Here is a 26,493-nt window from a genome sequence, read left to right as displayed (position 1 = left end):
AAAGCCTGAAGAGGGTATCCGATACCCTGGAGCTGGACCTCCAGGTAGCTGTGAGCTGCCTGGTGTGGGTCCTGGGAACTGAACTTGGGTCTTCTGTTGGAGCAGTAGGTACTCTTCAGCACTGAGCCATCTCTCCAGCCCAGTATCCAGAAACTGGAGTGTGCACGTGATGCCTTGTTCTGTTTGACACCTTGCCTCTGTTTTTCCACAGCAGACCCTCCATTCCGTTTGAAAACCTTCTCAGCTCCTCATCTTGGAGGGGCTTCTTCAAAGCCCAGCCCTGACTGTTTGGGGACCGCCATCTTGACTAAACAGTCTCGCTCCCTGTGGAGTTTGAATTTAGGGACAAAATGACACAAGAGTCAGACTCAGATCCGGCTGATGCAGCTGCACTAATTTTCTTTCAACACCCAGAAAGTCACTAGCTCCTGGCCAATGAACTCATTTCACTTCAGATAACTAAAGGCAGTTTCAACTGGATGCAACCCATGATCACTAGCTAGTGATAGAACTGTGGCCGAAGTTTAGGACCACAGCCCTAAAAAGAAATTAGGAAACAGAAATCTATAAATGAAAATGGATTCGTTTAGAACATGGTCAAACATGGAAAGAAAGAATCTAATTTCTCTCTACCATGTCCATAACTTTCTTATAATTCACAGAAAACCATGAGACAATAGCTAGGTGTCATACAGATTAAGCTGTGGGCCGGTTAGTTGGTTCTTTCCTGGATAAAGGGTGACTTTGCCCCAGATTCCCCCCATTGCCTCTGTTCTCAGAGCGGGAGTTATCTACCAGTAAGAATGTGTAACTGCCATAAATACAGCCTGTGGAGCATGCCCAGCAGTCAGTCCTTCCACTGGGATGAGAGTTCCTAATCATACAGGGACAGGTTCACTAGTGTGAGCTTCCTTTTTATCCTACACAGCTGGTTCTCAGATCTAACTTCTGCCCTCGAGAGTTACTGAAAAGCACGGATATATGGCAGCCGTTTGGATATTTGACCTAGACAGGACAATCCTCCAGACATCTCCACCACCGCCCTCTGAGGCCTCCTTTTGGCATTTGGTGATGCACAAATGGTTACTGAGTATCTTGGCTGTGAATACAGAAGCTATAGTCTGCAGTGTTATATAAATAGGAAGTGATTCTAGCAAGATGGTGTTCTCTCTGATGTCGATAAATAATAGATGATTTGGAGAGGAGGGAGAGAATGGGAAGAGGGCACTGTACTGTTTAAACTATGTGGCCCCTGTTGAGAAAGCCTCATGCTTGTTCTGGTCCAGGTGATGGTGGTGTCAAGAGGTGATAATCTCAGCCCTAGTTGTTGCTTCCTTGCTGGAGGCGAGCTACAGATGTCCCCACTTGCTGTTATGTAAGGCAGAGCAATGCAGGCCTTCAGAGGAGAGCAGCTTTTAAAACTTGTTTTCTTGAGTACAGGAAACTGGACACTATCACATAGGACAAGATAAGCCACTCACACTATAATGGATGGGGTCAAGCATAACAAAGTCAAGACTTCTCTCCCTTTCTTGGGCCACACATGAATTGAGGTCATGACATATGGATAATCAGAATATTACCAGGAACACCAGAAGATACTCATGTGTGGGAACTAAGCAGGCTCCCTACGACAGAGGCTCTCAGGAGCATCTAGAAGTCTCTCTGCAGTACTTCTGATACACCCAAGCTTCTACTGGTGTTTAGTCTTGACTGAATCGAACTGGGAACCTGAGTTTAGGCTAGATGTGAAATAGCATCACCCCCACCAAAATGGGAGGAGCCAGCCTCAGAACAATCCCAAGTGACCTTCAGAGTTCTACATGCAGAAACTGAAATAAACTGTTCACTATGCTCAACTCAGTGAGCAGAGTTAACAGTCACCACCAAAATATGTTTAGGAAATGTGGCCTCTGGTTTTCATGTATATAGAAAACTGCATAGTATGTATTAAATATTGCATATCTAATATTAAACAGTGCATATCTCAAATACTGCTTCATATATATATATACACACACATATATATATATATATATATATATATATATATATATATATATATAATTTTTGAGACAGGGTTTCTCTGGTCAATAGCCTTATCTGGAACTTATTTTGTAGACCAGACTAGCCTTAAACTCACAAACATCCACCTGCCTCTGCCTTCTGAGTGCTGGGATTACAGGCATGTACCATTATACCCAGGTTATAAATGATAATTTAAATATTATAAAAATATAATACTTTCATGTTTTTGGTGCTTCATACACTTCTAAAGTTAACTATCTGTTCTTTAAAAGAGATAAATAATGATAATATTCCTACACCAACATTTAATTAGCTTGGCTCTTATTAAAATATAATTTCCTATGATAATGTATAAGCCTCAAGCATGCATCTTGACTCATTCTGAAAGGCATATGTACTTGCATAAGAACTGGATCCGCCAAGATCTACACCAGTTCTGTCGCCCCAGACACTGATACATAATCGCTGCCCAGGATTCCATTATGAGGATGAGATAGATTTCTCTTATATAAGCATTCATCAGTGGTTGCTTGAGTCACTTCCAAATTTCAGTCGCTATAAATACTGATGCAATGAATGTCATTCTAGCTAAATAGATGCACCTATCCTTAAATAACCCCTTATCAGGAATTCCTAGAATTGTCATCCTTAGGGCAAAGGGGTTAGGCTCCATCATTTTCAAATCACAAACTACTTCTAAGACTATAAAATATTGACAAGCCACCTAGGGAGTGCTTTTCCACTTCTGAACTGCCTGGCCCAGGGCCCCCGTTCAATACTTAGTGCTATTTTTATTAGCCATTATTCTTTGGCAGGTCAGAGGGTGGCCTGCATTCATTCCTGAGAAGTGGAGACACCTCGAGATATTAATAATAATTTAAAAACCATTTATTGAGTGTTGCTATGGGTCAGATACTATCTCAGGTGTGGTCCAAGCAGTTTTCTCATTGAATACTCCCAACACCTACCTCCAAGGATTTAGGTATTATCCTTCCCATTTTAAAGATATGAACTAAAGGTTATAGGGATTGAATTATTTTAACAAGGTCACAGGAGCAATAAGTGGCAGAGTTGGAATCTGACACCAGCGCTTCCTGGACGCAAAGACTTGAGTTCCCAGCATTGCATCACGGAATTTGAGCTTTTATATAAAATAATGAAGATAGAAATGGAAAGGTAATTATATCATGCTGGTATGCTCTAGACCAGGGACTGTGGAGGACTCTTGGCATCCTCAGAGTAGGGAGGGAGCTGGACCAATAGAAAGACCCTCAGCTACTGTGTCTAAGGCTTCCTCACAGGCTGTGTGAAGCACTTTCAAGCAAGGGCTTTTGAAGCTTGTGCTGTTAAGCCGCTTGTCTTTGCTAGCCCCTTTTCCATTTTTGATACATTTAAAAAGTATCCCAATAATAAACCCATGTGGTTGGTACTCACATCCTGTTTTATATAAAGAAACCACGGCACAGGAAAGTAGAAAGACATGCCCAAATTTTCTTTCTTTTTTTTTTTCAGTGCTGGAGTTTTTCTTGGCTATTTTAGGCTTTCACACCCTCTCTTCTGTTTTAACAGTGTATTGAGAGAAGCTACGGTGTCCTGGAGGAGCACCCTGCGGACTTGCTCTATGGTCTGGAGTGCGATCTAGCTGGAAATCGAGGAATGTTGCTTTCCTTGGCTCTTTTTTGTCCTTCCTATACCACTTGCCCTCCCAGGGGTCACACTGGTGCAGAAGCTGCCTTTCTCATTCATGTTGGCCTCTTTGGTGGCCTCAGGGGCTGTGGTATCATCTGGTCGGCTTGATCCACCAGAAGCCTGCAGATCGCCACAAGTCTCAGGGCTTCACGGTGACTTCCGTGTGGACACTATCACAGAGAGTCCTGTGTCTGCCCTGTCTGTTACGAGGTGCTAAAATACAAGTGAAAGTCACTTAAAAGGCCTCATGTGCTAGGCCAACGCTGCTTGTTAAGTCTGTACCTCATTGTGATATTCCTCAAGACTTTGTTCTTCTTTTCCAAAAGCTTCAATTACCTCGTGTGTGTTGTGCCATTTAGTCTCAGCACAGGCCTTTAAAGTACAGAGCTAATTGCTGATGCCCAAATTTTCATAATGAGAATCTGGGTCAAGCCGGGCCCCAAATTCAGATATGTCTGAATCCCAAGTACATACTCTTAGCTACCACCAGCATAATCAGTGGCCTGACACCTGGCTTAGTTGTAGCCAGCAAGGCCTAAATCAGCCGGGGACAGGGAATGAGTGGGGTGCATTCTTTCAGTGAAGTCATCTATGCCTCTTTGAATCACGAGGAAGCCTGCAGATCTTCTGAAGTTACAGACTGATGGCCTCCAGAGTTCTGTCCTAGAGTGGCTCCCTGAGTACAGAGGACATGCCGCAGATTAATCACACAGTCACGTCTGGTTTTTGAATCTGGACTTGAGCGTGAGACAACCTTGGTTTAATGGGACACTAGCAAACACAACAAACAGGCTTTAAGTGTTCTTGGTGTTCATGGAACCCTGAAACTACCATATGAACAAACCAAAACTAACCAGAGAATGAAGGATGAGGTCGCATGAAGGATAACCAAGGCACCTGGACCAGCAGCCTCTTCCCTGCCAGGCATGTGAGTGGGCTCATCCCCAAGCATCCAGCCTCCAGCCAATCCACCACATATGTGCAAGCACAGATAAAGGTCCCAGTCAGGGCAAACAGCTCACTTGACTTGCCCTAGTCCCATCCCTCGAAGATATTTCCTCCCTTTCTTGTTCTGGTGCTTTGTAACCTAACATTGTCCCTAAGTGATGCTATGGCCGCTCCAAAGAACCAACTCTAAGATGCCCGAGAGAGGTCAGTTTTCAATCTGATGAGACCAAGAATGAGAAGGAGACAAAATTTTGTTCGGTTATTTTTTTTTTTGTCTCATTGATTCGTTATTGTTTTCAGTTTGTCTGTTTGTCTTGATTTTCCTTTCTGAGAGAGAGAAAGAATATGAAGTTGGGTGGGTTAGGAGGTAGGGAGGTTCTGGGAGGAATTTAGGGAGGAGAAAGACTATGATCAAGCCAATTCCAACACTCTGGAGGCAGAGGCAAGTGGATCTCTGTGAGTTCAAGGTCAGCCTGATCTATAGAGCAAGTTCTAGGACAGCCAGAGCTATACAGAGAAACCCTGTCTTGAAAAGCCAAAAATAAATTAATACAATAAAATAAATCTTGTATAAGGCATTGGTGGCACACACCTTTAATCCCTGCACTCGGGAGGCAGAGGCAGGTGAATCTCTGTGAGTTCGAGGCCAGCTTGGCCTACAAGAACTAGTTCCAGGACAGGCTCCAAAGCTATAGAGAAACCCTGTCTCGAAAAACAAACAAACAAATAAATCAAATTAAAATTAATTTTTAAAAATCTGCAATGTTAGGAAAAGAAGGAGAAAGAGGCCTATGGAAGAGCAAACATCATTTACAAATTCCACCATGTTTTGAGGCCTTGCAACGGTGAGTGCTGTGTATATTGTTAGTCTCATTGCCATTGAACGGTTGCATCAGTAACTAGATTCATTGGGATGGTGTTTGACTTAGTATATCACGGTGTGACTCCATCTATAGAGCAATGTCACACCAATATAAACCTGTCATGATGTCCAGAATATATGCCAGTTCAGGTGGTGCTTCGAAGAGCAGACAATATGGCATGGGACCTTGATCATTTTTTTCCCTAGACAAAAACAAGCATTTCTGATTCATAAGCTTGCTGCATACTTGGTCCTTCAAGGTCACACGTGGGGGGGGCACCTGGATCGGCAAGAGCACCAGAAGCAGCCAAAGACAGCCTATCCAGGTGGACAAGCAGGTGTGTCCAGGTCTTTAATCATGTCTCCAACCACAGGCAGAAAAAAAGGTCAATGAACCGAGTCAAGTCAGTTCAGGAGTCTGGACCAATTCATCATTCTTGCTGCCAACAGACCTTCTTGGAATAGCATCCAGAGAGAGAGAGAGTCGTTGCAGGTAGGCTGCCAAATCCTATGCATGGAGACTGGGGGAGCACTCTCTGCTCTCCCTGTGCCTAAAGCAAGGAATGGCCGCATTTCCCCATTCATACAGAGAAGGGTTGCTCCTTATGCTGCCTACAAAGCCTTCACACTGCTAGGGAAGACTGCCAGATGGTCCACAGAAAGTCTGTCCATTCTCTAGGCTTGCTCGGTCTGTTCTTGCTACCCACCCACATGCACTGAAGTAGTCACTGCTGTCACCTTCGTCAGTATTGCCATCATCATCATTGTCATCATCAACATTATCACCATCTATATAAAGCCGGTATCAAATACTGTTTTAGGAGTTTTCATGGATAATTATGCATTTGACATTCATAACAATGCTGTAAGGTAGGGGCTATCATTTTACTCATTTTTCAGTAGGACAATTTAAGAGATCTAAAATAACCACCCCAAGGTTATACAGGCTTATGTCTAAGAGGGCTGAATCTATAGTCTGTTCTATAGTCTATAGTTCTAACCAGCACACAATATGATTCTCTAGGGTTCCTCTAAGAGGCCATCCATCCCCACTCTTTAACCAGGGAATGAGAATACAAGCTCTCATCTCTGGGAGTAGGTACATGTGTTAAAGAAACAGAGCCAAGAGGAAAGATGTAGCTACAGATATAAAGTCTGGTTATGTGAATCAGCCCACATGATAATGGAGGCTGGGAAATCTCATGATCTGCCATCTGCAAACTGGAGAATTAGGAGGCCCAGTAGTTCATTTCTACCAAACCTAAGTACAAAGGCTAGAGAAGCAGAAAAGCCATGGTATACATTCTGGTCCAAACCTGAATACCTCAGACCTAAGAACATTGATACTAGGGGCCAGAAGAAATATAGATGCCCTAGTTCAAACAGAGAGCTAGTTTGCCTTTTGTCTGCCTTTTTCTTCTACCTGGGTCTTCAACAGCCTGAATGCTACCCACCATACAGATGAGGGCAATGTGCCTTACTCCATCTACTGACTTGAGCACTAAGGTCTTCAGGAAAAACCCCTCAAAGACCCACCTAGAAATTGTTTGACCAGCTCTTGGGGCATCTCTTAACCCAGGCAAGCTGATACTTGAGAAATCAACCATTGTAAGTTCATTCTTTCTGAACTTGGTATCTGCATCTTTGAATTATATTTAATTTCCAAATAAAGAACAACGAAGTCATAGTCCACTTGATGATACCATTAGATCTGAATTAACCACAAATACACTAACCTCTTCTCTTGGGAATGGGGCAAAGTCGCTGAGCACTGACTCCTCTTCTCTTGATACCTTGTATTTAAATACTAATATGTAGAATTAGCAACTTAAGTGCTGACCTGAAGTCGGCACATCTAATCTTAAGTGACAAAGACTAAGGGCAGAAAGAAAGCAGATACTTGTTTAATACAGGTGCATACATACACAAACTGAATTCATAACAAAATACACATGATAATTAGTCTTCATTTCTATAACTGGCTGCAGGGGTATAGGTGGTGCTTGCTTGTAACTCTCTTCTACTCATTCTATGCTCCCTCTGCTGTCAAGCAAGTACCTCGGCTGATGGTGGTTCTTTGCCTGCTACAGTGATCTAAACCTTCATTCCTAAAGGGTCTGGGCCATGTAATCTGTCTGGCTTGGGTTACTAGAGTTTTCTGTAGACCTTAACCACAAGTCATGGTGGTTCCCTAAGAGAAGTCTTAGGTTACAGACACACGTTTCCTTTCCCCTCATCAGGAAAAACCCCATCCTTAATCTAGCAAGTTCCATTACTCCTGTCAGAGGCATAAGAAGCCCAAAATAGAGCCATTAGTGTTTCTCTGGTGGAAGCAATTCTCCCAGAAGAGCCAGTGTTTCGAGGCTATCAGAGGACAGCGTCTTGGAGAAAGGAGCCCACGTGTTTGCAGATGGGTCAGTAGGAGCAACTGGGGATGACATCACTCTAATTGCCACTTGGTGCCAGGATCCTGGCCATCAGGGAAACAGCATACACTGAAGCTGAGTTCGAGAATCCTTACAGACATCTGGAGAACCTTGCCTCGACTCCAGAAATCCCAGAGTCACTTTGGCAAAATCATCCCTGAACTACTATTTGTCTAGAACCATCTTTGGCACAAAACTTCCTGTGTGAGTCTGTTTGGACTACCAAACCAAAACAGGTGACTTTTAAATTACAAAACCATTTCCTATGGTTTTTGAAGCCAAGAAGTCCAAGCTCAAGGGAGTGGCAGACCCAGTGTGTGGTGAGAGCCCTTTTCTGTTTACATTGCTATTGTCTTGGTGTGGTGGTTTGAAAGAAAATGGCCCCCAAAGACAGCAGCACTGTTAGAAAGTGTGGTCTTGTTGGAGCTGTGTCACTGTAGAGATGGGCTTCGAGGTCTCATATAAGCTCAAGATACTGCCCAGTGTTCAGTTTACTTTCTCTTGCCTGCAAGTCAAGACGTAGGACACTCAGCTCCTTCTCCGGCACCATGTCTGCCTGCACACCGCCATGTCCCACTATGATGATAAGAGTTGCTGTGGACACAGTCTCTCTTCACACCAATAGAAACCCTAAGACACTTGGTGTACCTCATATGGTGGAGGGGATGAGACACCTCTCAGGTCCTTTTTCTAAAGACGTGGATGTCATTCATTCATGAAGACTCCCCATTCTTGACCTGACCACTTCCTAAAAGTCTTGCCTCTAATACCATCATTTGGGGGTGAGAATTTCAACATGAATCTGAGGAGAGACCAAACGTTCAGACCATCACAGCACACGCTCAGAGCTTGCCGATCAGCATAGCCCCTGCTTCTGGCCATGGTGATCTAGTGGCTGGAGTTGCAGTGCTGATACAAGAGGAAAGGTACAGAAACCATTGTGTTCTCAGAGGAGGAAAACTTCCTAAAAATGAATCAAACACAGGAACGCTGATCCAAGAAATGAAGAAGAAGAAGACTCCCAGGACTTTCACTGAAACAGCTTGACTTATCATGTCAGATCTTCTCGTGGGCTTTTCGATAACAGAAGCTAAAAATTCTCCCTTTCATATAATTTTATATAAACTAACGTTCTGTCTCAGATCTGAAAGAACTTTGGATGGCTCCTATTCCTTGGAGTTTTCAGCCTCGAAGATCACATTTCCCAAGCAATGGATCAGCAACAGAAACTCTAGACTGGACTGTTCTTGTTGCTATGGCAACAGCCGTCACCTGACCCCCCACTACACCCACCTCCTGAACTGCAGCAAGATCTAACTGGCTGAAGAGTAGAGGGGCAGAAGGCAGCCCCTCCTTATTTGGGGAAAGCTGAGGTCAGCCGCCAATTATTTTTTATTTTGTTTCTTTTTCCAAGACAGGGTTTCTCTGCATAGCCCTGACCTGGAATTCACTCTGTAGATCAGGTTGATCTCAAACTCAGAGATCCGCTTGCCTCTGCCAAGTAATGGGATTAGAGGTGTGTGCCAGTATGGCCTAACTCAAAATTTAGGGTTTTATTTGTTTGTTTTTTTATTTTCTTTGGCTTTGGTTTGGGGTGTTTTGTTTTGAGACAAGGTTTCTTTATGTAACCATGACTGTCCTGGAATTTGCTCTGTACACCAGGCTGGCCTCAAATGCAAATCTGCCTGCCTCTGCCTCCTGAGTGCTGGGATTAAAGGCATATACCACCACCTGATTTTTTTTTTGTGTTTGTTTTTTGTTTTTTTTTTTTTTTTTTTGTTTTTTTAAGATAGGATCTCTCTGTATAGCCCTGATTGTTCTGGAACTCATTATATAATCAGGCTGGCCTGGAACTTGCAGAGATCCTCCTGCCTCTGTCTTCTGAATGCTGGGAAGAAAGATGTACACCACCATAACTAGCCCAGTCAGCCATCAATTCTAGGTGGGAAACGAGATTGGTGTGGGAGCAAAGACAAATTAGGAAAATCCAAGATAAACAAACAAAAACAAAGCCCTAAGCTAGCTGACTCCTGGGCAGTGGGAAACTGCGCGGTGGAAAGCCCTATTAATTAGGGCGTGTGAGCGGCATACTGCAAACAGCAAACTTCTTACCTCACCACCGATCCAGGGTGAGGAGACACAGAAGGATTCCATCTCTTATCATCGTCAATAAAACAGGTTTCTTCAGCCCTTCTGAGGTACCATGCTCAAGATGTCTCTTTCATTAGCCCCCAAAGCCTGCCACAACTCTAAGCATCTCTCTCTCTCTCTCTCTCTCTCTCTCTCTCTCTCTCTCTCTCTCTCACACACACACACACACACACACACACACACACACTCACAAGTCCAACAAGGGCAAAAGAAGGGATGGGGATGTATGCATTTCTCTTACAAGAAAGGATTTTTCTAGAAGCTCTCTCCCTTGCTCCTCAGGTTCTGTAAGTTCATTTATCAGTGACCAGACAACCTTAGCAAGCAAGTATCAGGCATTTTCACCGTCTAGCTCCAGCAGTGGCCTCTGGCAGAAGGAAGGAAGGAAGCTAGGGCTGAGTGAGACTATTGTGTAGAAAACCAATAAATGCCCCAAACCTGAGACAAAGTCACACCAAATCACAGTCCTATCCTCATAAGACTCATTTTGTCCGTGACTTAATGTTGTCTTTAAGCTGACTTTATCTTTATTTAACCCAAATAACTTTTCTTAGGTAAGAATTTTTAGATCCATACCAGAAGTATGGAATTGTTACTAAATATGTTTTCTCAGTACAAACTAAAGCATATAGCGATTAAATGAAAAATATTCATCTGCTTTACCTACAAGCATCTCCTGTCCAGCTAGTCATAATCATACTTTGCTTATTTGTTTGTTTTGCTCTTCTTTTTGAAACAGGATACCACAGTGTAGCCCAGGCTGGCTTACAGCTCACAACCCTCGGCTTTCTGGGTGTGGGGTTACCCTGTGGTCTGCTGCACCCAGCTAATACTTTGGGGTGAATAACAGCAGGATCAACCCCCCGTCTTCTAATTCATGGGCACTGACATTAAGACCTCCCAACAAAGAACTAGAAAACGTCTTGAAAAGTTGCCTTCTTCTGGGAGCACTAATGCCTAAGCCATGCACACAGGGCTCCAGGCCCCAAGGTCAAGGCAGTCACTAACCAAGATCCTGGTGGGGACCTACCCATTTTCCTGCCCAGCAACACTCCCTCTCCGCATTTACCCACGGAAAGCAAACCTACTGAAGCGGCTGTAAACCAGGAAGGGTTGGCGTCAACTGGGTACTCACGTCAGAAGCTGGGCCCTTGTCCGCACCAGGGCAGGAGAACGTGACAAACTCATGGCAACGCTTGTGCACGACAAAGCAGCAGACTGCAAAAGAGAGAGGGAAGGGAGGGGGACAGGGGAAAGGGAAGAAGAAGCCATTAGGTTGCTCCACATGACAACATCATGCAAAATAACACCAGCTCTACCTCATGTCCTCCATTGGGTTACATTGGTATGACATCCTGCAGAGGCATTAGATGTCTAAGTTAGGTAGGGGGGCTTGGGGAACAGCTCAGTGGGTAAAGTTCTTGGCGCATGCATAATTATGAAAAGTGGTGTCTGATCCCCAGACCCCCATTGGGTATGCAAGGTGCCTCCCTATAATCCTAGCAGCCCTCAGGAGCAGAGATGGGGATCCCCATTGTCAGCTATCTAGCTAGACTAGCTGGAACTGACTAGCTCCAAACTGAGAGAGGCCCCCATAAAGAAAGTAGAGAGCAACTGAGGAACACATCATATGTTAAGTTTGGGCCTCTGCATGCGCGTGTGCACACATACACACATACACACCACACACACTTGTATACAAATAAAAAATTAATTTAACTAGAGTTCTAAGAATAAGCCGGGCAGTGGTGGCACACGCCTTTAATCCCAGCACTCGGGAGGCAGAGGCAGGCGGATCTCTGTGAGTTCGAGGCCAGCCTGGTCTACAAGAGCTAGTTTCAGGACAGGTTCCAAAGCCACAGAGAAACCCGGTCTCAAAAAAACAAAAGCAAACAAACAAAAAGAATAACAGATACCCCAAACTACAGCTCCTTAACGATCACTTAGAGTGCCCGGTGTTTTATTGGTTTGGAAATAGGATATTGTGTTTTAGATCAAGTACCAGATGAAGTAGTTATGGCTGATATTTAGGTCCATGATACATGTGTCTTTAAGCATTAGACTCCTACCTGGAGTGATGATTAGAACAGGAAGGGGGTGGAGGAACAGTGAGCAAGAATGGCAGAGGCGTGCTCCTTTCCCCAGATCAGTGTCGAGTCAGTGTAGGAGGAGAAGAAACAGGCTATAGGCTGGGGCTGGAGCTCGGAGTAGAGAGCCTGCCTAGCGTGTTGGAAACTCTGGGATAAAGAGGAGGAGGGGGCAGTAGGAGAGGAAGGAGGAAGATGAAAGGGAGGACAGGAGAAAGAAGGGAGGAAGAAAATAAGAGAAAGGATGAGGAGGAGGAGAAGGAACCAGAAGGTGAAGGAAATGGGAGGGGGAGAAGGAGGGATTGTCAGGTGGAAGAGAGAGAGCAATGAGGCCACCATGCTGCTTGTAATTTGTAACCAAAACCACATAAACATACATTTGAAATTACGTGAGCTCGACGCAGCTGTGATACGGCTTCACTATCTCAGGGCTACAGTGGTTAGAGGAAGGGACAGCTAGTATCTACATTATAAAATGGACATTTTCCAGTTTCGTTGCTCAAATCTTCTACATCCTCTAGACTCCTGGGTTCCTGGAGGGCAAACTGCATTCGGGGCCAGCTCAGAGACTTTGCAAAGCACATATTCAAAACAAGCAAGAAATTTCCAGCTACTCATAGAGATGTGCTGGTGTGGGCCCATCATCCGTAGCTACTAACAGTGCTCTGATGGACACGTGTCCATGAACATTTGTCCAGGGATAGCCTTAAGGGTTCTACTGCAAATTCACAGAAAATACAAATGCCAGGAACGTGTTAGATGGTGTTACTACGCCCCCTTCCAAGTCCCCAGAACACGGGCAGCTGCACGAAAAATTAATATGGAGTCTCCAGCAAGTAAGAAACAAGGGAAGAAAAAAAACACAAGGAGAAAAATAAGAGGAGAAACTTATATCCAAAGAAATAAAAGAAACATCTTGACTAAAGGCATTCTGCATATGTCATTTGAATCCTAATTTGAATAAACCAGCAATATTACAAATCCACCAAGACAATTAGAAAAACGGATCTATTCACTTGGTTTTTATGACACTAGGCAATTATTCCTATTGATATTAGAGAATAAATACCTTCAGTACGGTAGTGGCATGGTGGTTATATTAACAGCATCCTTATCTTTGAGGGCTACATCTTAAAAGCTTTATGGATAAAGTAATTCAACTCAAAGTAATTTGGTGTGCTCAGGAGGGCGATAGATTGAAAAAAACGAGAGAGAAAGAAAGAAACTTGCTCATCATGACTCATCATTAAGCCTGCCTGGTAGACCCACGAGGACTTAATGGCAATCTGTCTTCTTTTATACATGCTTGATTCTTCCACAAAATAAAACCTTGAAGACAGAGACAGAAACCAACAGAGAGGCGAAGTTACAAAATTCCCAGGATGGGAGGGGCTATAGCACGGAGGGTGCCGCAGCCTATGTTCCCCAGGAGAGTGTGCAAGATGGGGATGAACTGCAGAGAAGACTAATTTAAGTATGTTAACAATGACGAGGGGGATGCTGGCAAGATGGCTCAGCGGATACAAGCATCTGCTGGAGAGGCCTGACCGCTTCAGCTTCCTCCCAGCAACCCACAGTGGGAGAGAATGGACTCCTGTCACCTTCACACAGATGCTGTGGCACACACACACACACACACACACATACACACACACACACACACATACACACACACACATACACACACACACACATACACACACACACACATACACACACACACACATACACACACACACACACATACACACACACACACACACACACATACACACACCATAGCAATACGTTTGCTTAAGAATTAAGATTGGGAGTGCCACTCAGTGGCAAAGCATGCATAAACACTGCAAATACCAACAATTACAAAAATGAACAATTAAGGAGGAAATAAGATCAAAAATACCACGTACAGCTTTCAAAGCAGTGTAAGGAAAGCTAGTGTGAAGAAAGCATTCTGAGTTTGCTTGGACAAACAATCAATTGGGGACTCTCTCCATTCCCCAAATCACACACATAAGGATGTTTTCAAACCTGCATTTGATACCATTTCTACTTTAAGCTCTTTAATCCATCTGTAATTTTTTTTTTGCAATCTAGTAAGCAATGGGACTCTGACCCCACCATAGGTACCCAGTTGTCCTGCAGCCTTGATTAAATAATTCTGTCTTTCTCTATAAATTGTCAGTGCCAAGTTTAATAAGTGTTCAATAATTATATATGCTGAGCTTCTTTCAGGCCTTCAGCTTTGCCCCGATCTGTTGTGAAGTATGGTGAAGGGGGGGGGGGGGGGGGTAATTACAGCAGCTTTACAACACGTTGTGTCCCAGCCCCGCGCCTCCTCCCTCATTATCCTCATTCTCAGTGTTGTCTTAGCTGTTGCTGTGGGTTTCTTCTTCCCAGTGAACTTCAGAAGCAGCTTCTCAAGGTTTTTAAAATACCAATGGGAACTGTATTGGAACCACAACAAGTTAAATCCCTGTCCTCCAAAAAGAAAATAAAACAAAATAATTGGGACTTTCATTGAGCTGACCTTACGTTTTCAAAATTAAAATTCAAGATAATTGACACTTTTACAAGAGCAAGTCACTCCTCCTGGAATTGATTGCTTCCTTGTTTTTTTTAAAAAAATAAAATCGTATTTCTCATCTCCCAGGGAGCCTTTAATTTTCTCCATCTGCGTCCCTATGCAGTTCTTACAGTGGGCCATCTGAGGGATCCCTGTTTCCATGTGCATCTTACAGTGGGCCATCTGAGGGATCCCTGTTTCCATGTGCATCTTACAGTGGGCCATCTGAGGGGTCCCTGTTTCCATGTGCATCTTACAGGGGGCCATCTGAGGGATCCCTGTTTCCATGTGCATTTTTTGTCGTGTTTTCCAACTGTTTGCTGTTTCCATGTAGGAGAGTAATGCAATCCCAGTGTGCAGATTTTGCAGCCTTTCTAAAATTCATAATCATTGATTGGGGTTTTTAGTTGCCTTCGGAATCCTAGCTAGAAAATCGTATTACTTTCCTCCTTTCTCACATATATGCCCCTTCCCCCTCCTTATCATATTTCTGCATCTAGAACTTTCAGAACACCAGGAAATAAAGCGCTGATAGTTATCCTTTCCAGCCAGTACCACCTCTCCCTCCTTCCCTCCCTCCCTCCCTCCCTCCCTTCCTCCCTCCCTCCCTCCCAGCATTCCTCACAATCACCAAAGTTGCTTTTCATGACTCCTCAGAATGACTTTTGGTTTGTGTTTTCATTAGAAATTGCCCGTGTGTTGAATATCTTCCTCCGTAGCTCTCCACCTTAGTTAGTTAGTTCTTAGTTACTTAGTTATTTAGTAATTTTTAAGACAGACTTTCTCCCTGAACCTGCTAGCTCACCATGCTCCAGGGACCCTCCTGTCACTACAGCCCGGGGCTGGGGTTACACATGTGGGTCGCTATGCCTGGCTTTCACATGGGTGCAGGGATCTGAACTCAAGTCCTCGGGCTGATGCAGCAACCGTTTACCAACTCAACCGTCTCCCTAACCCCTTTTTTATTTTGAGACAGGTTTTCACTGAGTCACCTGGTCAGGGCCTTCCTGCCTTGAGTTCCCAAGTGGCTGGGGTTACAGGCCTGTGCCACTAGGCTGAGCATTTTCTGTTAGTGTCCTGCCTTCAGAAAGAAGGGCATAGGTCTGATCGTCCACGAGTACTGCCTCTGCTTTCCCTGGTGACTGTACTACTTGCTAGTTAGGCAAAGGAATTCTGGACCCCCATGGCTGGGTTCAGGGTGTGCATCTGCAGAAATTCTGGACCCCCGTGGCTGAGTTCAGGGTGAGCATCTGCAGGAATGCTGTACCCCCATGACCGGGTTCGAGGTATGCATCAACAATATGGAACTAGAGTGTTTGCATACATTGTCTGGTCTCCTAGTGCTTCTGTTTTCCCTCTGAAAGATGCCAGTGAGGTAAGCAGTTCCCATATCGTGGTGGTGTTAGCCACCCTCAGAACTGGGCCATCGATACCTCCTCAAATAACCACCAAATACCAGCTCCTATCATGTACAGCTCCCAAAGCTGCTTGAATAGACAATCCATGTAATTTACTCCCATTTTTCTTCATTAAAAATTGAAAGATTTTTCAGGCTCAAAGTCTTCTTTTAAGTACAGTTTTGGCTGTATTTATGCTTTATACTTAGTGTTATTATTAAGTTGCTAAGTGGTCTATCATTATGATCTGAATTTCTTCCTTGACCCAGAATGAATTAGGAAAGTTTCTTTCCCCATTTTCAAGTAGTCACTTTATTCTAGAGCAGTGGTTCTCAGCCTTCCGAATGCTGCAACCTTTTAGTACAGCTCCTCACGTTGTGTTGACGCCCAACCATAACATTATTTTTGTAGCTACTTCATAACTGTAACTTTGTAATGTAAATCTCTGTGTTTTCTGATAGTCTTAGATGACCCCTGAGAAAGAGTAGTTTGACCCTAAAGGGGGTCACGACAGGTTGAGAGTCACTGTTCCAGAGCCTTCAAAACTTCCAAAGCATGAGTCAGGACCTTCTCCACCCTTATCTGTTCTGTCAGGGCTCCAGGAATCAACAGCACATCATCCCGAACTTTTCGAGTGCCTGCTGCAATTCCTAGTATTAACACATAACTGATAGACAATAAATAAATGTCTGGTGCATGAAGGAACAAAAGAACGAGCCACAGGAAGAGAAGGGAGTATAAATACATCGTGGTAGAAGTGCCTCCCAGGGTTTCTTCCACATCTCACCGTGGGTAAGGTCTCTTTGGGCAGCCTCTCAATTAGTACAGAAATAAATAATCCAGCCCTATGAGGAGGAACCAATAGGCCAAGAGACCTAATTGGCCGCCAGTCACTCTCCCCAGCAGCTGGGGACAGATTTTGGAAGCTGAAGAGCAGTGGTGCAGGTAACACCGCTTAGTGGTTCTGTTTCTGCAAAGTTGTGCAAATCAAATTCCCCATTAACTAAAACATGCTTTTAAAGAGGACTAAGGCTGCCTATTTTAAGAAACAAACTAAATCCCTTGGTGATACAAATAAACACCCCCTCATTTCTGTTTGGCAAATTCAGGGGCCGACTAGCTTTTCTTCAAGAGGAGGCATTTACAGAGCTGCTGAGTGTGCCAGGTCCCACTTCCACACAGGTAGCTGGAGGAAGCCAAGAATCCCAGCATGCTTCACAGTGTAACAGTGTGTTTAATTACGCCTTGCTGTCAGGGATGGGAAAACCTGCAGCCTGGCACCCTCTGAACCCTAGTCTAGAGACCTGCGTAGATTACTGGTGAGCTCCCAAACACAAGTGCCTCTGGGTTAGGTGAGTGATAAGGGTGCCTGGGGAAGGTAGGAAATACATACGTGGAGCTGGGTAAAGGGGACAGACTTGCAACTTAGCTCCAGCGGGGAGTGAGAAAGGACGCCAGGCTCCATCCCTCTCCCCACCTCGCTTGTACATAAAAGGTCCTCAGAACTGTGACTGTCACCTTACCAGGAAAAATGGCCTTTGCAGATACAATTAAGCTAAGGATCCTTCAAAGGGGAATGACATTGACTTATTGGAGGGGGCTCAATGGAACCACAAGAGTCCTTCCAAGAGGGAGGCAGAAGGGCCAGGCGGAGGATGAGCCGTGGCGGTGGAAGCAGAGGTTGGTGTGGTGTTCTTGCAGGAAGGGACGTGACCTGAGGAATGTGGGTCCATAGCAGTTGGAAAAGGCAAGGAACAGAACGTCCCCTCCAGTCTCTCAGGAGGAAAGCCGCCAGCTGACACCTTGACTTTCGTCCCTAACAAATCCATTTTTGGTCTCCAGAGCTGTAAGACACTAACTTCGTGCCATTTTAGAGACCTGTATTTCTTTGAATTTGTTGCAGTGGCTTTAGGAAACTAATATACTAGAGACATATGATTGATGCTATAAGCACCAGGCGGCTAAAGCAGAGACACTTCCAAGGGACCTCTGCGGGGTAACTCTCCCAGAAAGTGTCGAGACTGTAATTCTACTCCACTCCCAACACTCAGTTCTAAGTACCACAAGGCATCCATTATACTTTGAACAGGTGGGTACTGGGGGTTCCGATTATATTTTTTGTTTTGACTTTGACCTTCCTCTTCCACCTAATTCTCACTGGGTTAGTGGTATGAACTTGGCATCCTTGGATGTCCATTCTTGTTCCAAACTTGCTATTAACGTGAGGTAGAAATTCTAACGCTAGCTGCGTTAGTTGTGGTTAGAGAAGAAGAGAGACCCTGATACTTTCCTAGGCTCTCACCTCTCTCAGGATGTCCCAAGCTTGCCAGCCCTCAAGTAGGAAGGCTACCATTGGCAGGGGATATAGCTCATATCTCAGAAACCGGGTGGATCTCAGCTTGAACTTCCAATTGGCCACCCATAAGCTGAAGGCTATAAATATGCTTTTTGTACTTCTCTGAGCCTCAATTCCCTTTTCCAGAATGGAAATAATAATAATGCCCACTCTTATAATACCATTAATAAGCTCACGCGAGAACACATGTTCCAAGAGCTTAGCGGAAAGGGGCATCTGTCGGCAGCTGTCGGCAGCTGTCAGCACACAGGTTTTGCTCCACTCAGGGATCTTGATTTTGTTTGGGAAGGATTGCCCTTTCCTCCAATATTAGAGATGAACCTAGAGCCTAGAATGAAATAAGTAGTGTTCCTCTGTCTCCAGGGCTGAAGTGGAACAGTCTGGTCCGTATTCACCTAGTACCTGGCATCGCTGGCATTAAGAAGGACTCGAGAGCCAGGTGTGACGGTATATACCTAGACTCCCAGTGCAGGAAACAGGAGGATTTCTGGTTTGAGGTCAGCTTGGGCTACATAGAAAGATACATGTCTGACTGAGAGAAGGGAAGAGAAAGAGAGGATGAGAGACTGATTTTTCACACGCTGTCACAAACCTGAGTCTACAAAGGATTTTCATATCTATGACATAATCTGAACTTGAGCCCATGGCAGCCCTGAGAAGAAAGAGTAGGAGGAGCTTCATTCTATCCCCGGCGAGGCTTAGACTCACAGGGTCCTTTGCCCAAGGTCACTCAGCTAGTAGTTGGTGACACTTGTATTAGAAACTCATTCTTCCCTCTCCGGAGCCCACACTCCCCACTGGCATGGTGCAGGCGGGCTCCTGTTTGTCATTCAGCTCTCTGTTCCAGAAGCAACCCTCCCCCGCCTTCCTCACCCCCGCCATTCAGTCGCTGGCTGAATCCCACTGATCCTTCCTTCCTAACATCTTTTACCCCAGCTCCTCCTGCACATTCCCCGCTGGCTCCACCTTAGCTGCCCTCGGTAACTCGGGGATGCAGCTTTTGTAATAAAGCCTTGGCTGGGCTCCCTAGAGGTTCATCAGCCTGCCTTGATAGCTCATCTCCGTGAGCCGGTTTCCACAACTGCAGAAGAGATAGGACTGCAATGTCACGTAATTGTCAAGAAATCTAAATGAGATGTCATGTGTGACTGTGCCGCAGCAGGGGACAGCGTAGGATATGCTCTTAAGGGAGACTCATTTACTTTCTTCCAGACTGGGGTTGGGGGTTCAGAGTAGAAGCTCTAAAGCCAAGCTGCCTGGACCAGGTACCATGACTTCTCAGCTTTGTGACCTTGGAAGTGCTCATTGACCTTGCTCTTTCTCGATAGCCTGGTGTGTAAAATATGGGCGATAATTACACATTTTAAAACAGGGCTGTTCTGAGGCTTCGCTGAGTCCATCTCATGACTCAGTGTGTGGACACAGTCACTACCTAGTAAAAGTCAAGTACTGTCAGTAACGTTCCCACACACTTCCTCCCACTCCACACAGCCTACGCCCTTGGAGAAAACTTGCCCTCTGATGACCCAGCCTTGGTTATCACTTTCCTGCTCGGATCATCCACTGGCTGCCTGCTGTCTAAATCTGTGTCATCCAACATGGCAGCAACCAACCACAGGCAGGCTACACAAACAAAAATTGAAAACCTTTTGTCACTCTTGCTAGCTACATATCTAGTGCTTAACAGCTCACGTGGCTAGAAGCTCTTGCATTGGGCAAATACAAATTCAAGGCGCAGCTGTTACTGTACAAGTCTTAGTGGACGGAACCAGCCAAGAATAAAGTACAAGTACTTAGCCAGGTTCCCACCCATAGCGTAGCTACTAAGTACCATTCAGCTTAACTCCTTTTTCCTCTTGCTCTGATGCCTCACATCCTGCCAGGCCAATGACTGCCACATCTTATCACAAGCTGTATATATTCCCTAGTGTGTGCATTTGTTCTATCAACATATCAATACTGAGAGCCTACCACATGCGATCCACCGATGAAATAGAAGGCAGAAGAGCTGTCCTTTAGGCAGCAGACTGCAGGCCAGACTGGAACAGAAACAATGTATTTCCCAAAGACAATTCACTTGCTCTCCCGGGGGAGGGGGGGCAGGTGATGCTTTGCTCATTTTACTAACTTGGTGCGGGAGTTTGCAAGCTCAGATGTTTGCAAAGGCCAGACCTTCTGGCTAAATAAAGTCAGCTTGGGACACTGCCAGCCTGGGCTAAACTGAAGGATACCAGTATTTTCAAAGGACACTTGGCTGCCGTCAAGGGTGACTCTGGGTTCGTGAATGCAGACGCCAGAGAGGATTTTGCTGAGCTTAGGGAAGCCATTCTAATGGATTTGCATCCTGCCAGCTTATGGACTCTGCCTTAGCTGCTTAGTCTGCCTCAGGCATCTCCACCTCAGGCATATATGTTGCTGGAGCTGACATAGCCCAATCATAGGATGGAAAGACCATGTATATCACACGTGGCGGTGAGAGGAGTATCTGGATCATATCAGAGCTTAAGTTTAAAAGTATGAATGGACGGATGATGGCGGATGAGTCATTTGGTTACCTTCACACTCAGAAGTCAAGCATCCTAGCTGAGTCAAGAGGATGCAGCTGAGGCTGTGGGCGTTGGCTGCTGCATGTGCTTCTGTGGGGGCAGGAAGCTGCCCTCACACTGACAAGCCATCTAAGTTCAGAGGGCTCTCAGAGCCCTGCCTGGCAAGTTCTCCATATGCACTTAGCAGTATTTCTTTGAAAAGAGTGCACCGCACTTGTGGTTTAAAAATTCGAACACTGCCAATTCGGAATCCACTTGTTTTGTGTCGTTTCCGGAGGAAACTGTTCTTTCCAGCTCCTTATGCAATCCTTAGATAAACCCTAGAGCTGGTTCAAACATCCTCTGCATATGTGAGTCCATATGCAGGTCTATATGTGTACAGCCAGCCCTCCATATGCAAGGCTTCTATATCTGACGATGTCATCGGCCAACTATCAAAAATATTTGGGAGGAAAAACCTGCACTTGTCCTGAACTTGTACAAACTTGTTTCCTGCCGTTATTCTCTGGTAATGCACCACAACGACTATCTGTGTAGGATTTCCATTGCATTAGGTATCAAAAGCAATCTAGAGATCGCTAACATATTTGGGAGGATGAGGCTAAGTTACGAGTCAACACTAAGCCATTTCGCGAATGAGTCTTAACTACCTGCATATTTGGGGAATTCAAGGACATTTGTGAAATCAGTCCTCAGGTATACGCAGGTCAAGTGCGCGCGGTCTAAGATATATTTCTACATTTCTATTTTCTTTTTGGTTTTTTAATCTCTATTCCTGATGTTTTACCTGTAGAAAGTCATTGCCTCGTTTTCAGCATGGCTTCACTCTTGTGTCACCTGGGGAGTCGTTTATAAAAAATGCTCAGTCCTAAAGATAATGATTGAGTGGAATTGGGAAGGAGGTGAAGGCAGGCACACTGGGGAAGCTCCCTGAGCAACTCAGAAGCACTTGGAGAGTTGAGCATCATCCCTCGGCACATGCCTGCACCACCTGCTTCTTCCCGAGGGAGCACATCCAAGGGCCCGTTCCTCTTCACCATGCAGACAGCAGCCTCATTCTGTTCCCACAGCTGCACCCTACCCCATCGTACGTTTTTGTTACCCAGTCGCATAAGGATTTCCTAAAATGTCAAGGATTACTTCCTTGGTAAGAAAGGAAGAAGAGAGAGCAAACTGTGCATCAAAACCAAGCACTAAGGAGGGAAACCAGAAGCAGGGGCAGCCACCCTAACGTTGTCAATAACTATAAGAAAGGAATGGGGTTTTTTTTCTTTACATTGCTACCAAGTCTATAAAATGGAATGGTTGGGCCAATGGAAGGTGAAGATTGGGCCCAGAATAAAATAATCGAAGAAAAAACAGTTGTTCCCAACTCTGTTCTCTGCTTTTACGGACTCCGGAAGAGTAGGATAACACTTGGAGGCTGCTCCTGACCTGTGTCTTCTCTTCCTTGTTCATGCCTTGAAGAAGGGGAGAGGGTGTCAGCATAAGATGCCACAGCCTGAGAGGATCATTGGCATGCTTTCGCCCATCAGCCATAGCGTTCCCAGACCACAAGAAATTAAATCAAAGTACGACAGACATCTCGTTTCTGCCTGGGCAGCAAGGATCCTCCATTCTTTCCTCCGTTGCCCACTGTGTGTGTGTGTGTGTGTGTGTGTGTGTGTGTGTCTGTGTCTGTGTGTGTCTGTGTGTCTAAGACTGTTCATCCTCTGGTTCCAAGAATGAATGTAAGACCTAGGCCACAATGCGAATTCAGGGGTGGACAAGTCACTCAAGCCTCCAGATGAGAATCAGCTTCAGGAATTTTGCTAGAATTATTAAGAGGAGTATGTCCTAGTCAAGTTGCTTGTCTGGTAAGGAAGATCATATTTATCTGTCATTTTTATTATCAAACTAGAACACACACACATACATGTACACATGTACCATTTTGGAGCTAAGAATGTAGGTCAACCAGTAAAACTGCTTGTCATGCGACTATGAGGGCCTGAGTTCAACCCTCAGGACCTGTGTGAAAGTTGGATGTGGTGATGTGTACCTGTAGTCCCACCGCCAGGAGAGCAGAGACAGGAATGCCTGAGGTTTGCTTGCCAGTCAGCCGATCAAACTAAAGCAGGGAACTCTGGGCTCAGTGAGAGACCCTGTCTCAAAGCCTACACTGGGGAAGACCTATACAGATGTCTCAGAGGTTAAGAGCACTTACTGCTCTGCAGAGGATCTGGGCTCAGTTCCCAGCTCCCACATACAGCTCACAATCATCTGTAACTCCAGTTCCAGGGGGTTCAGCACCCTGTTCTGACCTCAGTGACCACACACGCAGCGCACATACATACATGGAGGCAAACTGCTCACACAGATAAAAATAAACCTATTCTAAAAAAAAATTAAGCTGGGGGCTGGAAAGATGCCTCAGTGGTTAAGAGCACTGGCTTCTCTTCCAGAGGACCCAGGTTCAATTCCAAGCACCCACAGGGCAGCTTACAATGGTCTAACTCAAGTTCCAGAGGATATAACTCCCTCAAACACAAGTACATATAAAAAAAAACCTTAAAAATTAAACTAGAAAGTAACTGAGGAAAACACCTCTGACCTCTATACACACACCACATACATGCACATATATACTTTGCACATACACGTGCAAATATTTTCTGATGAAGCCCACACATGTAAATATTTTTTGATGAAGCCCAAAAAGAGACAGTCAGGGGTCAGGAGATTTCCGTAATATGATCACCTAGTTCCAGTCATATATAAAAAGCTAGACTTGTGTTAGCACCCAATAAAGTCCTCTTGTACTAAAACAAACTATTGAGGGTTTTATCCCCCCATTTTGAGCTTGCGTTCTCCCCCCCCCCCTCTCTCTCTCTCTGTGTGTGTGTGTGTGTGTGTGTGTGTGTGTGTGTGTGTGTGTGTATGTGTGCACAGGACTCTATCAACCAAAGTTGAGAAACTGAAGGTCAAACAGGAGAGGCTCCTGTTTTCTCAGTACTTTATGTGTTCCCCTGAACCAGCATTGCTGCTGAGGAAATATTGCTACCAGCATTTGATCCTGCCTGTGATGGGGAGCCAACGGAAGCTGAGATACAGTGTCTCATCCTTTCCATTATTCTTCTGGACATCGCATCTCTCGCTGAAGACATCCGCACATAGGAATTTGCTTGGGTGAGAGTATGTGTCAGAAGACTTGTGGTTGGACAGGTGTCCCATATCCAGGGGTGCCTGCTTTGGGGGCTTCTTTTCAACAAGTCCCTGTTGGATTGGCACACCCACCTTCTGTTGCCATCAACACCCTGCCCTCATTGGTGAAAGAAAAGACACATGGCCCCAAGGTCAGGCCCTTTCTTGACAAGAAAATGAGTAACATCCATCAAGTTTTGCCTCCAGTGTTAGAAGGTTCAGAGCCTGGAGATAAATCCACAAAATCCCTTTCTGAAAGCAGATGGGGAAAGTTTTATTAGTCTGCAGGTGAAACAGTAGCCCTGAGTGCAAGAAAGGTGGCTAAGTCAATATTGTCAAGTAAATATTACCAAGTTAAAAAAAAAACCGAATCAATGACCGTGCCACAAAGACCACAGACGGCTTCTACTGGTTTTGCCTACCCAGCATGCACTCCTTCCTCCGTTAACTAAAAGGATGATTTCCAATTGGGAAATCACCTTTCTCCTATTATATGCAGTTCTTGGAAGGGTGTCAATCACCATACCCAGCTCTCCCCTTGCACACAACCCAACATCCCAACATTTAGTGAATCAAGCTCTTTCTCTGAAAGAGACACAGGGTGGGAACAGCTGGAGCTGATTCATTCCACTAATGTCACCATGCAAAGGCCATGTGTCCATTCCTGTCACCTGCATCCCCAGAGCTGCTTTCTGAGGCTTGGCTCTGCGTGTTTCTGCAGCACGGTCTCTCCCCAGTTGTTCAGTTGCTCCCTTAGGCAGCTATGGTCCGCTTACTGCTAAACGTGATCAAAGAACCTGAACCAACCAGAAAACACCTGTTCTATCCTCACGCTGATGTCCTTTCAAGGACATCTTTAAATAACGGTCTCCAAGCTTAATCCAAACTCCCACAACCAGGGCCTCCTCCCCTCTTAAGACACCTCTACCAGGACAACATTCTGATCGCACACAAGGCAGCCTCCCTGGGAAGCTTGGTCCTGCTTCTGTGGCTCCTCTTTCATCTCTCCTACCCCTTCCTCAGTAGATTCCTCAAGGTTTTATCTTAAGTGAAGGTCCTTATACCATCCCCTGAATCTCAGACTAAACATCAGCTCCTCGGGGAGTGTTCCAACCTGCTTACTGGTTTGCAATGCTTCCGTTTGACTCACCATCGCTAGGATACTTCATTGCCTTCAGAATAAAGTAGGAATGAAGAATGATCACTCAGTAACGGGGATTAGATGTGACAAACAAGCTGGCACACATTTACCATGGATATTAGCTATTGTTGTGACTGTCGTCATTGTCATCATCATCCCTGCCAACATCATCATCATCCTCTCTTTCCCTTCCAGGCTATTGCCTCTATCAAAGCAGAAGAGCGTATGGTTTTGTCCCCACTGATGCTCTGACACATAAGAGAAACTCAATTACTATTTGATTGGCTGTGAGTTGGTTGAGATTTGAAGCCAATACCTATGAGCCATCTTCCTCATCCTCTCTGCCAGGGCTTCCCTTGGCTAGGCTACGTATTTTCATTTCTTCTTAATATATTTTGCTCCAAAGCAAAATAAAGTCAGAGCAAAAAGATTTCTGTCATGGGACTGTCTGTTGGCTTTCTTTTATACTTATTCCTTCCCTTTTTATTTACTTTCGCTGGTTTTTCCAAGCGTGATGTCAAATACCCGAGATTCAGTGGAGGATCCTCACAGGTTTGCTGGCAGCCTAAACTATAGGGTGAGTTTCAAACCCGCTATGGCTTCACAGTGAGACCCAGTCTCTAAAAACAAAAAACTGAATAAATAAATTAGGCTTTTTGGTAGGGGGTGGGGATAAGATGTTCTGGTTTATTTTCTACTGCTGTGACCACGTTGAAAACAACTCAGGGAAGAAAAGGTTTATTTGGCTTACACTGCCATTGAGGGAAGCCAAGGCAGGAACTCCAACAGAATAGGAACCTGGAGGCAGGAGGTGAAACAGAATCAGAACATCACTACTGCCTGGCTCCTCTCCCTGACTCACTCAGTCTGCTTTCTCATATAACCCTGGACCAGCTGCCCAGGGGTGGCATCGCCCACAGTGGTCAGGGCCCTCCCACATCAATCATTAATTGGGAAGATGCCCCACAAACTTGCCGATAGGAGGAAAGATTTTCTTAGCCGAGGTTCCCTTTTCCCAGATGACGCCCACCTGTGTCAACTTTGCAAAAACAAAACAACAACAAAAACCTAAGCAGGGCCCTGAAGAAAAACGTGTGAAAGAAAAATATATCA

At 45.0% G+C, this 26,493-nt stretch overlaps 1 protein-coding gene across 2 annotated transcripts in view; it reads right to left on the bottom strand.

The window, feature by feature from the left end:
* The window catches only part of Prkcb (protein kinase C beta), a 346,051-nt gene that overhangs the window by 196,832 nt on the left and 122,726 nt on the right, over positions 1–26,493 (bottom strand). For both annotated transcript variants that reach the window (XM_075972109.1, XM_075972108.1), the window contains exon 3: positions 11,240–11,322. In XM_075972109.1, the coding sequence (XP_075828224.1) occupies positions 11,240–11,322 (83 nt within the window). The remainder of the gene's footprint in view (positions 1–11,239; positions 11,323–26,493) is intronic.

Source organism: Microtus pennsylvanicus, chromosome 5, assembly GCF_037038515.1.
Source record: "Microtus pennsylvanicus isolate mMicPen1 chromosome 5, mMicPen1.hap1, whole genome shotgun sequence".
NCBI lineage: Eukaryota > Metazoa > Chordata > Mammalia > Rodentia > Cricetidae > Microtus > Microtus pennsylvanicus.
The sequence above is the reverse complement of the archived record's forward strand: the minus strand, read 5'-3'. Positions and strand labels throughout refer to the sequence as shown.